The sequence below is a fragment of the Cryptomeria japonica genome, chromosome 1, assembly GCF_030272615.1.
Source record: "Cryptomeria japonica chromosome 1, Sugi_1.0, whole genome shotgun sequence".
In the NCBI taxonomy this organism is placed as follows: Eukaryota; Viridiplantae; Streptophyta; class Pinopsida; order Cupressales; family Cupressaceae; genus Cryptomeria; species Cryptomeria japonica.
In genome coordinates this window covers 122,348,695-122,361,677 of record NC_081405.1, presented here as the reverse complement: position 1 = coordinate 122,361,677, position 12,983 = coordinate 122,348,695, and the positions used below count along the sequence as shown (strand labels likewise).

Genomic DNA, 12,983 nt, shown 5'->3' with positions numbered 1-12,983 from the left:
GTGCGAGGGGATGATTTTCCTTCACTCACTCCAGTGAGATAGGGAACGTCACGATTCTCCTTCATTGGTGTGCGTGTCATGTTTATATATATATATATATATATATATATATATATGTATATGCGTGTATGGATTCTTTTGGTGCAGGACATTGCAGGTAATAGTACCAAGTAGGTACGGGGTATCGACTCCACCTGGTTTCACAAGTCTGAGCATGCCTTATATGTCCGATGGGAGTGGAAGAGATAGTTGTTGTACCCTAGCTTGACCCGCAGTTACACTCGTGTGAGTGTTGTCAGTCAGTTGTCTTTCCCGTCTGGCTGTTATGCGAGTCATAGTGCTTTGGTTTGGTCATTTGAGAGGCGTCATTTGATCATCCTTTGTTTTGCGTGCTTCCGTTTATTTAAATGGTTATTTAATTAAATGGATGATGTTATCTTATGTTGGCATAATTAGTTAATTATTATGCTCTGCAATTATTGATTTATTAAATTAATGAATTGCTAGATTAAATGGTTAAATGCCTTATTTATTGTGTAAAGTTGCATTGATATATTTGTGGAAGGAAATAAATAATTGTCTAGCCATTTAAATGTTATATGCCTAAGTTGAAAGAAAGTATTTTTGGAAATAAAAATTAATAAAAGCTTTTCCTTTTGACTTTTGCTTTTTAATTTGTTGGAAAAGAATTGCTTTTTGGGATAAAAGTAAATCTAATTGCCTTTTCAATTTTAAAATATTTAAATCTGATTGGATGGAAAAACTTTCAACCTAGAAAGTTTAGGTTAAAAATTATTTTTCCATATATGCTTGGAAGTTCACGGGAAAGAGAGGCAAAATTTCTGGAGAGAAATTTGGAAAACTATTCTAGAAGGAGGAGCTGGAATTGGAATTGGTTTGCAAGGATTGGGATTCTTCCTTCATTTTGGTTGCTAGTTTGCTTCAAGGTTGGATAATCTCTTCTTGTTTTCAATTTAAATTTGGAATTTTTAGTTTTCTTCCTATGTGTTGAAATTATGCAAATATTCCTGTAGATTCTTGTGGAACGATTGGAATGGAAGAAAGAGTGTCTATTATAGTTGGTTTTGTGAAATTTATATCATATGGTTGCATATAGGAAAGAAATGGTTCATTTCTCTATTTGTTGTTTGTTATTAGAAATCAACTTCTTGGATTACCTCTTCCATTTGAAATAGAATGAATTAGATTCAGTTTGTTGTGTGCTTATTGGTATCTAAGTGCAAAAGATTTGGGGTTTATGTTGGCAAAGATCAGTTTTTCCCTTTGAGATTTATGCAAGGAATTCTTCCTGTGTAAGGAAGTGAGGAAATTTGGTCTTAATCCTTCTCTTTTCTATTTTAATCTTCTATTGTTGCCTAACCGATATGTATTGGGATAATTGTGTGATTTCAGATCACCATTTACCTTTAAGGAAACTATCCCTGGTGTTTTGAATTTTTGCACTGTGTGTTTGTGCCGTGAAATGATCTGGAAGTGAATCGGTTTCCTTTGTAGTCTTATCATTTTGCATCCTATTGTTTTTATTATGCTTTGGAAGCATGTTTCTACCCTCTGCGTGGACCTTAACTCACCCCGTGGCGGGCTAGTCCCACCACGCAAGTCGGTAGTCTCTGCTGCCCGCATGTAGCAGTACTACTGGTCGGCAGTACTGCTATGTAGTCGGTAGCTACTGCTACCGATAGTAGCAGCACTACCGGTCGGTAGGACTGCTACCAGTTGGTAGCAGTGCTACCGGACGGTAGTGCCTGCTACCAGTCGGCAACAGCAGTACCAGATGGTATTACCTACTACCAGTCAGCAGCAGTACTACCGACAGGTAGTGCCTGCGGCCCCGACAGCGACACTATTGTGGGTTGGCCTTAGCCCCCCACTTAACCGTGTGCCTTTACCGGTTCAAACCGGTTAGTGAAATAAAGTTAATTTTTAATAAATGTATTATATTTTAGAGTGGTTTTGGAGTTAAATGAAATGGCGAATTTTCATGTGTTTTTTATTATGTGATTAATAAATTTACCTATGGAAATCAAGGCATGAATTAGAGATTCAAATTGGTAAATTTAGATGTATTCTGAAAATGAATTAAATGTTTGCTAGGAATTCATGTTTAATTCAGTTGAATGTTAATGTGGATTTCATTCTAGATGAAATATTGATTTGGAAATTGATTAGATGTGACTGCTGGAAAAGAGTGTTTTATTTAATTTTCAATCAATGATGTTGTAAGTGCTTATGATGCTAATATTCTCAAAGATTGTCTGAGTGCGGACTTGGTGAGTTAGCTATCCTTGCAAGTGTATATTGTGAGAGTTGAGAAAATACAACACCACAGGAGCCCAAAAGATCTCTGCAAGCTGAAAAACCTATTACAAGGAGAAGCAAGGAAGCAAATCACAGATAAAACAAATACACAGAAAATATGCTCAAAAAGAGAGAGCTCAATATTCACAAAAATGTGTAATGTGATAATCTTTACAATACAATGAAAGAACTCAACCTTTAATAGGTCAAGAAACCCTAAAAGGGAAAACCTAGGTTTGCACATAATAATTAATAAAAGAATTAATTATTATGCACCTAATGTTAGCTTAAGTGTAAAAGAGATAAAGGGAACTTAAATAATTAAACAAATATTGTTTAATTAATCAATTAAATACCCGAATACTCTAACACACCCCCTTAAGCTAGACTTAGGGAGAAGCTAAAACCTAGAACAACTACTGAAAGAAAGAAAGATGGGTCTCGGCAATAAGGCCCGATCAGATACCCAAATACAATGAAATCTCTATGAACTGGAGAAATAGAAAAAACCACATGGGAAAAAAAATTTACTCCAAAAAGAGATGGAAAAGAACACCAGTGAAGCATGAAGAACCTGCAAACTCTGTCGAAGAATAACTGCTGATCTGAAGAGCCTCCACTGAAATAGAACATGACCAGGTAGAGAAGACTGTAATCTGTATGAGTGCCCTCAAATGACACTACTCGAATCAGAAGGCAAACAAGGCAAACAACTGAAATCGAAGATACAAATGGCATGAAAACACCAAAGCTTGAAGAGTTGATCAATTGAACCACGGAAGCATTAGAACCAACAGGACAAACCTCCCCATAATGTTGAAAATGGAGTAGGACAGGTGCACTAAAAAGAACGGCCAACAAGAACTGCACGATGAAGAACCAAGAACATCGAAGGCACAGAGAAAGTACATAGTGTCATGGAAGGAACACTCACTTGACACACAACATGAGGCAAATGTCATAGAAGGAACACTCACTGTACAAAGGTAGATGGCAAACAAAAAGCAAACATCAACCCCCTCATGGCACTTTATAAGTAGTGGATGTACAATAAGGCACAAGATGTGCAAGATCCCAAGTAAACAATGCATGATGGCACTTTATCTCAGTGTGTTTACATAAAAGAAATGCTTACAAAATGATGAAAAGACTGAAAAAGGAGAACCAAAATAGAGACATCCTACTCAGAGAAGAGATCCCAGAACCTGAAACAACCAAGATATCCACAGAGTGCTGAAAAAGCAAAAAACTGAAGAAAACATTTCTGGAGTAGAATCTGGAAAGAAAACCCATATGGCTGGAAAGGACACAGAACACGCTTTCCAAAAATATAATTTTTTTGAAAAACGGAGTTCGGATGCTCATTCTGCGGCTCCCGGAGTGCAAAAAAGAGACCCCACTTAAAAAACACAGTCAAACAGAAAAATTGGAAAAAATTCCAACATCACGAGGTCCGGCTAAAAACCATCTTTTCGACGCCTATTTGTTTTCGAAAAACGACTCTGTATGCCCAAGATATGGCCAAAAAATGAAACCCCCATTAAAAAGACAAGAGGGAGGAGGTCCGGTGGTAGGAGCCTGACGGAGGTGGCTAGTGGGCGGCGCAGTGGTGGCGGCCGAGTGGCACCCGGTGGTAGGGCAGAGAATGAGTGGTGGTCGGGCTATTTTCGACGGCATAGAGAGGTCACGGACGAAGCGGTGGCTGGGCGCGGGCGCAGTGCAGGCGACGGGGGCCGGGAAGGGGTCGCAGGCGAGAAGGACGGCGGTAGGGGCCAGGGAGCTACAGGCGGTGGGGGCCAGGAAGGGGCCATAGGCGGGAAGGCCAGTGGCGGGGTTCGGGGAGCTGCGGGCAACGGGGGCCGGGAAGGGGCCGCAGGCGAGAAGGTCGGCGGGTGCTGCGGCCAGGAAGCTGCAGCAGGCAAGGAGTCGGGGAAGCACCGGCGAGGGCCGAGAGAAGCGTCGGCTAGGGCTGGGAAGGCGAGGCCGACGGTGGGCCGAGGGATGTCGGCAGGGCCCTCTCTGACAGCGGCGGCGTGCGGCATGCAGGTTGTCAGGGGCCGTACCGTGGGGAACCCCCACAAAAAAATGTTTTTTTGATTTTTTTGATTTTTGATTTTTTTTTTTTTTTTCAAAAAATCAAAACTTCGGCCTGCATGCCGTAAAAAGGCAAAAAATAATTTTTTTGAAAAAAAAAATTCTCGAATTACGTGCCAAGGTCGTACGACCTAGTACTGGAGAAAAATACTCCCAGAGGCTCAGGAGCCAAAACTAGGCAAGTTTTATATGACCATAAAGGTTTTTGGGCCTTCTGAGCACGATGGTGAGGTCCGTTTAGGCCCAAAGTGCTCAGAAAAAAAGGCCTATCCCTAAGGACAAAAAAAACTTCCTGAAACCCCAGATTTGCTTCCAATGCAAAAATTCTCAAAACAAGAACAGATAGCTGCAGATTTGAAGCTCTGATACCATGTGAGAGTTGAGAAAATACAACACCACAGGAGCCCAAAAGATCTCTGCAAGCTAAAAAACCTGTTACAAGGAAAAGCAAGGAAGCAAATCACAGATAAAACAAATACACAAAAAATATGCTCAAAAAGAGAGCTCAATATTCACAAAAATGTGTAATGTGATAATCCTTACAATACAATGAAAGAACTCAACCTTTAATAGGTCAAGAAACCCTAAAAGGGAAAACCTAGGTTTGCACATAATAATTAATAAAACAATTAATTATTATGCACCTAATGTTAGCTTAAGTGTAAAAGAGATAAAGGGAACTTAAATAATTAAACAAATATTATTTAATTAATCAAGTAAATACCCGAATACTCTAAAATATATTGTTTTATTTCTGGTTTGTGGTTCAATCGTCCTGTGGTGGCGTATTTGGTACCTTTGACCAAGTGATATATGTTGGCTTTGTTGTCTTAACCATGTAGTGTATTTGCCTTATGGTTAACCAAGAGTCAGTATGTTCTTATTTAACCACTTGTTTCTGATAGTGGTGGTTATGGTTGTCTGCTTCGCCATAGGGTCCTCGAGGAGTGACCTTGTTTGTTTAGTGTCCTTTGAGAGAGTGGCTTTCGCTTGGGGGTTACGCCCAAAGTGGTAGGCATTACGACCCAACGAAAGTCAGATAATAACTAGTAATCTAATGAAATGATTAAGTGGGTATTTTCATAACATTAATAAAGATAATTGTACCTCGCGCATAGGTGAGTGCTAGTACAGGGCTCATAATGTTGCGAGAAGGCTTGGAATGGAAAATCGACCACCTTGTCCTCACAAAAGGTTGATAGGGTCTGCATAAGACTTAGTTGGAGCCGGAGGTCGAGAAAGGCTACCAGGACAGTGAGCTGAGACCTATGGAAGCTGACCTGTGGTAACCAACATAAGCTATGCGATGACACTCTCTCATTTGGTTCACTTGTGTTTTTGTGATGTTGAGTCACCTGGATTTTGTGGGGTCATATTGTGTTGTCATGGAGTTGTATTGTGTTGTCGACCATGTCATGCTTATGCTTGTTTGAGGGTCCTCAACTATCTCCTAGCACGGTGGGGTGATTCCATTTTGGGAATTACATGGTCGGGTGGTAGTGCCACTTCCCATTGGATGTTTGGATTTGTACCTTCATGCGAGGACTGGCTTCATAGGTGATTTTGTGATTCGTGGCTCATGCTTCATCTTATGTTTGGAGATTATTGTTATTGGAGACCTATGTGGTCATTGTATCTTTGAACATTTGTAACCTTGTATTTGGTTAAGTTGTATCTTTATATGTATATTAGGAAGCTATGTATTGGAAGAGCATTGTAATGCTATGTTTGGGATGTTTTTTTTCAGTTTCTTTAAATAATATGTGTAAATGCTTATTGAAGTAGAATTATAGTGTATCCTTTCAATCTTTCAATGGTGTATCTTTTTTTGCTTATGGATTCTTGTGATCATTGAGTTAATGATGCATATGTGGATTAATGGGAATTGTGGAATTTATCTTGTGGTTTTAATTCTTCGTTGGTAACCCTTAAGGAATTCTGGTGTTAGTCTTCCGCTTGTGTTATCGTGCATGTTGTGTAAATGCACTTATGATGTTTAAACTTTAAAAAAAAAATTGTTTCACCCTTGTTGTGGGTTTTCCTTCAGGGTTCCTGGTGGGGCACACCAATGCAAGGACACACCCTTTCATTAGTACAAACTAAAACTGACAAAAACCTAACTAATAACTCCCTAACTGCTATAACAACTAACAACATTACAAAACATATTACATTTTGACACAAGTTAACTTTGGCCATCCAGGACCAAGCCACATTTTTTAATATGCCAAAGGTAGGCCTCATCCTTGTAAGTGCTGGAGTTGAAGATGATATCCCGCACTGCCATCTCTATAGTCACAAAGTTTTCCAACTGGTCCACTGTCTCTGCCATGTCCAAGGTGTCAGCCCGTGCAATACCCAGGGAAGCATTAAGTAATGTTTGGCATTTTGTAATCCATACATTCTTGTCCTTAATTTGCCCTGTTTCATCCATCACTTTTGGAATACCATGTTGCACAATTTCCTGACAATCATCATATTCAACATTCAAGGTTGCATCTAACTTCTCATGTTTTTTCATTAGTCTCTGGATTTTTTCAATAATAGCACTATCTGTGTGACCAGCCTTCTTATCATGCAGGAGCATATGTAATGTTTCAGAAAGTCTCTTATGTGACAAACTATTATCCATGTTTTGCTGGTAAATTGTCCAGAAGTCTTCAAGAACTCCATTTAATTTTTCAAATCTCTTTGACAGTAAGACGCATGTTGTGTCTGCCCTTATGTTTTGCATTCTATCCTTCAACTTCTTGTTTTCTTTATGCAATTCCTCGCACCTCTTCTTTAGTTTTGATTCATCTACTATTTGGGGTACAAGTTGGCCTCTACTTCTCAAAAGTTCCTCATGTAGTGACTTGTATTTCCCTGTTTCTCTTGCCAACATCTTTATCTGTGCCTTATTTAATTTTGAAATATCAATTCCCATATCCGTTGTGACCATGGGATACACTTCACCAACCTTTAACTTCATCATGTGATCAAAGGCCTTGTCCACATCTATAATCTTAGGCCTCTTATTTTGAGTATAGAGGGCCCACAAAAGTATAGCCTCATCATCTGGATCATATCTTGATCCAATAAAAATATCATTTACGCCCTGAATGTCTAACTTGAAATCTTTCTTATCTGAATGCAATAGGCTATCAAAAATAAAGGATGCACTAAGGTCCTAGCCCAGAAAGAGAATGATTCTTGCCTCTACAAGAAGCTGCCTTCCACTTTGAGGGGTCATGCCTTCTAACTCTGCATTAATCTCTGCCTTCTACTTTCTAAGCATCTCTGCCTCATTTTCTGGTGTCACGTCTGGCATTGCTTCTCTTAACCTCTTTCCTTTAAAATGATATAAGAAGGACTTAATCTCCTTCGACCTAATAAACTCATCATCTGACATAAAAGATGTATGCTCATCTAGCCTAACATCCAGATCAACATTCACCCTTGTAACGATTTGGTCTTGTGCTTCAGGCTCCTCTTCCTTATCAGGCATTTTAAATCTTGAAATAGCCTCATTCTCACCTGATTCAGTTTCAGCTTCTTCTTCCTCCTCCATCTCCTGCAATCTCTGTCTTTTTTCTTCCAATTTCTAATTTAAATCCTGAAAAATTTGCATGGCTTCTTCAGACTCCTTGTTTCTGAAGATATCCAAGGCTTCAACATACTCATGAAAATAATCACCAAGATTTTTCTTTTTTCTGCTCTGGTGTATATAACCCTCTGGGTCATAATTTTTCTGCTTGTGTGCTCATAGAGATTATAATCTTCTATTAACCTCCTGTCAATAACTTCATATGCCTTGGTGGATACAATGGTGAAATCACCAAAATGCAGAGTCCTAGGTAAAAAGACTTGCTTGTGGGAACCCCCAAAATGATGTGCATTAGAGACACTCATTTGTCTCACAATCTCCAGGTAAGCAATTCGGTCTGGCACAGAATTTGGTAGCACATAGGGAGCACTTTCGAATCCAAAAATCCTAACATATGTGAAATCTTGGCATACATACCAATCACCCCAATTATGATTCACCCTTGTATCTCCATGCTCATGGGGTCTAAGGAATCTTTTAATTTCTTCTGAAAATGATCCATCACAAGAGACCCCAAAAGTTATGTATAATGGTTGAACAAAAAACTCCTCAAATTTGACATAATGAGATCTCATGAACTGAGAATCCTATAGTGATACCCACAATTGCACTGGCTGCTCCTTCCCATCTTTACCATGAACATTTAATTTCAATTCTTCGGGCCGCAACCCCCTGGATCGTCCATAAAACAAGATAATATGCATCAATAATGAATAAAACTTAAAAAAAATTGTCGGGGTTATTCTGAAGACTTAAGAAACCCTCATGCATCTTCTTGACAATGGAAGCAGCATAATCAAATTGTCTTGGCTCATGCATTTGTGTATCTGCAGCAAGTACTAAAGGTCCTATTCGAGCCACATCTGGAACCTCAACTCCTCCCACTTGACCACATGCCATATACGTATACTGCAAGTACTACCTAAAAATGTTGATGTCAAATGGGGGCCTGTCTTCATCTGTCAATTTCCCTTTCTTAGCCTTATGTATGGCCAAATTCCACCAATTGTATACAATGTCCATCTTCGTATATTCTTCTTCTAGTTTCTCAAAAGACAGAGACACATCGGATTTGAAACCAAGACCAAAAACCTCATGAATGGTAGCTACTGAAAGACGGATGAATGCATCGCCATTTGGTAATTGGATACATCTTTTCGTGGAATTATAAGCCCTAGCCAGTGTTTTCATCAATTGAATATTTACAAAGACATTAGGGACCACTAGTTTACCCAATCCAGTTGTTCATGGGTTTGAGATTGGGGTCGGATTGCTCCTTCATGAATAATGATATAAGAACAATTTGTGGCCTCTAACCCTAGTCCAGGCATCACCAATTTCCTTAAAATCATCTTCTAGCTGGTTGCGGATAGGCAAACTAGCCTTAGATCTTCGGGACTTGGCTCCTGGTGAGCTCATCTGGTCAATCATGTCTTGATTTAACTTCCGCTTCTATGCACCTTCTCCACCTTTAGACTTCTTTGAGGCACTCTCTGAGACCTCAATGACCTTCCTCTTGCCTTTGGAACTAGAACCCTCCATATTTGAATCCTTCAAGCTTTCTAAAATTCAATTTTTTGCAGTTTAATTTCGCTTCAATCTCTCTATTCGCTTCAATCTTTTTATGAAAATTACTTATACCAACTTCCATATATAGATTTAATACATCAGGAGCATTTACTCAATTGAAATGGTGCTATGATTTGCCTCATGCAAGCACAAACCTATCTATTGCCTGTATTTAATAATGGCGGGTGGATTCGTTAAGATCAGATTTTGCAACGACTAGTCGGCATAACTCCTCCCGATGATTCAATCACTTGGCGCCACCCATCCTTTTGATCAGCATAGGTCTCCCCGATCACTCCTTCGGGCATCAGCGTAGCTCATTTTCCCTCATCCCGATGGTTATAGCTTCCCTGATGACTCTGCCTTCTAGCTAGGATTTACTTTCACCTTTATCTCACATCAACGTAGGTCATTCCGATGTACCCTCCTTCGTGGTCTGCATCTCATTTGTTGCATCGGGTCACCTTATCGGGTATCGAAACAACTCATTTTATGTTTCTCCGATGACCCAATGTCATCAACTTCACACTTGTGTATCCTTTTACTTCTCTAGTCTATTGGCATGCGTTTCCCCGATGAGATCTCCTTGCTTGCACTCATCTCTGCTTTCTCATCAGGTATCGGTGTAACAAAAAATGTTTCCTCCCGATGAGCCGATAATATCTCGACGACTTCGACTTTGATCGGTGTAACTTATCTCGATCAAGTCTCCTTCTTTGTGCTCGGCTTGTCTTCCTTATCAGGTGTCGGCGTAACCTGAAACACGTCTCCTGGATAGTTTAAGTTACCCCGATGACTTAGTATGTTCCTCCTTTTGGTATTGCCTCATCAGAGTAGGTCAGGCCGATAAAACCGCCTTCGCCACCTAGTCCATCGGGTATCGGTGTAGCTTAAGATGATATTTTCTGATGACCTGATGACATTGCCAACAAGTGTTCCGCTCCATCCGACATCGGCATAAGTTCTGCCGATAACCTCATCGGGTATCGGGGTAACCTTTTCTCTGTGCTTCCGATAGTGAATGCTATGCCGATGATTCTGCCTTCTTGTTATGTTATCAATGTAACTTTTCCCGATGGTTCACTAACTCGCCAAACTTCTTCCTACCGATCGTACCTTGAGAAAACGCCATCGGACTCATCGGTGTGAGTTTTGTCGATTGACACACACCCTTTTCTCCTTAGGCAATCTTATCAGGGTGACTTACGCCGATAAACATAATTTTAGATTTTATGAAGAGAAGACTTTCTTTCACAAATGTAACTTTCCACAACCATGCTAATGGACTTCTAAAGCACTGAAAAACATCTCTAAATGCACTCATGACCCTGCTTTTGTGATGAACCCTAAAATGTGCTCTTGCTATGCAAAGACTGTCATGATGAAGGTTAACACAATGTCACCATACTTAATTCCATCCCTTAATATGCCCAAGTGATACTTGTTCATGTAGATTCAGGTTACAATTGGATTTCTCTGACACAACAACATATTTCATGTACATGCAATCCAGCAGTAAATGCTCTTATGATGAAAATATACATATAAAACATCAATAGATAGCACAAAATATTTTTGCAAAAATATGTGCTAACACGTGTGACATCAGCTTAACTCTTTTTTGTCGATGCCTCTAAGTTTGGCGCCATTCTGACAAATTTGTCGCTGCAGATAAATATGGCAGCATCTATAACTTCTTTTCTTTCACATCATTTCGGTAGGAGTTATGTCGACAAGTCACTACTAGCTTGATCCTGAGTTTCAGGTTAATTGTGTCGATCATACCTTGAGTGATGCCTATCGGTATTACTTTAACCATCGACATCTCTAAAAATTGTATACCCGACTTCACAAGTTATCTCAATGAAAATTTTCACCTTTGATTCTGCTTATCACTATAAGTCATCCCGATATAGATATTCTAGTTAAGTCTGCTATTGGAATAGTTGTACCGATGTCATATTACACACTTGCTTTTGAAATAAGTTATATTGTCAGATCATGGGTGATTCATTATCCGGATCTTATTAGTTATACCGGTAGGGATCCATCTTCATTTTCTTTCATCGCCATAGATTTCCTCGATGTCAGTTTATCAGTTAGGAATTCATGATCGGAATAACTATTCCGATATCATTTTATTTGTTTGCCATCGGTACAACTTCAACTGTTGGATTGATGCTAATGTGTTATCTTGACTTCATTAGTTATTCTGATGAGCCTGCTCAATGCTTATTGATAAATCTCCTCTCATTTTCTTTTATTGGAATAACTCGCATCATCTGGATAGCCTTCTAGTCCTCTCCTGATCTTGTATATGATTCCGATAAAACTTGTATCGGCATAACATATTTTGAAATACACATGTCGGAATAGTTTATTCTATCGGCATTACAAAATTATGCATCTCTGCCTTTGGTAGTCATTTCGATAGACATCTCAAGTCTTGTGTTCAGTATAACTACACCGATGTAACGTTATCGGAATAACTTGTTCTATTGGAATTGCAAAGAATTGTCATTTCCCTTTTATTGGTGATTACGATAAGTGTTAAGACCTCATGTTCGGTAATTCTATCTCGATGTTGATGTTTATCATTGACTTGTTAGATCGGGTAGCTATCCCAATATATACATAAAGTGTTGCTCAATGAAGGTTATTTTACTGATCTTCCTTGGGTCTTATCAAACATGCTTTACATAGGATCTGGGGCATAATGGAGATGAGATGTGGGGATCTATGCTAGATGAAAGAAAACTTCTGTAGATTCAACCTTTCACCCTTTTAAATACAAAATATTGATGATGACTAACATGCCAGGGGTACTAATCATCATTATGAAATTTCAGGGTTACAAAAATTTTATGATCCCTTTTTTAATGATAGACATGGTTATGTTAGGGTTAAGGTTAAAATTAGAATTGTATTGATTAGGTCCATTTGATGGATCAAAAAATGACATATTTGCTAAACTAAACATAGGTTGATAAGATGAGGATAGTTGGCCCACTATGGCTTGAAATTGATCTAGATTAATATCATTAGGAACTTATGATTCTATTAAGGTGTGATCCAATATGTCCCTATGGATATATGAATATAAAAGAAGTTCCAAGATAGATAACTATGCTAGACTCTTCCTAAGATTCTCTAGGATGTCATACTAGGCAAATTTTTGGGAAGAAGAATCCCTCTCCATAGTAACCTAATTGTGCCTAGTGTTGGCACCACAATTAGGATTTTTAATACTAATGACATTAATTTATGGATAGGTTTCCTCAATGTGACCCACTATTGATTCATATAAGATAGAAAACTTACTAGTGTTGACCTTGGTTGCACAAATATTTTGAGATGATCCTTTATTTGACATAGAGGTCTATTTCTATCATTCTTGAGAAAAAGATCATAATAG

General features: G+C 39.0%; 1 protein-coding gene across 1 annotated transcript; it reads left to right on the top strand.

The window, feature by feature from the left end:
- Positions 1-3,825: 3,825 nt before the first annotated feature.
- On the top strand, positions 3,826-4,416 carry LOC131856673 (glycine-rich cell wall structural protein-like). The gene has a single exon (XM_059208543.1). It carries the CDS (start codon positions 3,826-3,828, stop codon positions 4,414-4,416), a length of 591 nt encoding a protein of 196 aa, XP_059064526.1.
- The last annotated feature ends 8,567 nt before the right edge of the window (positions 4,417-12,983 follow it).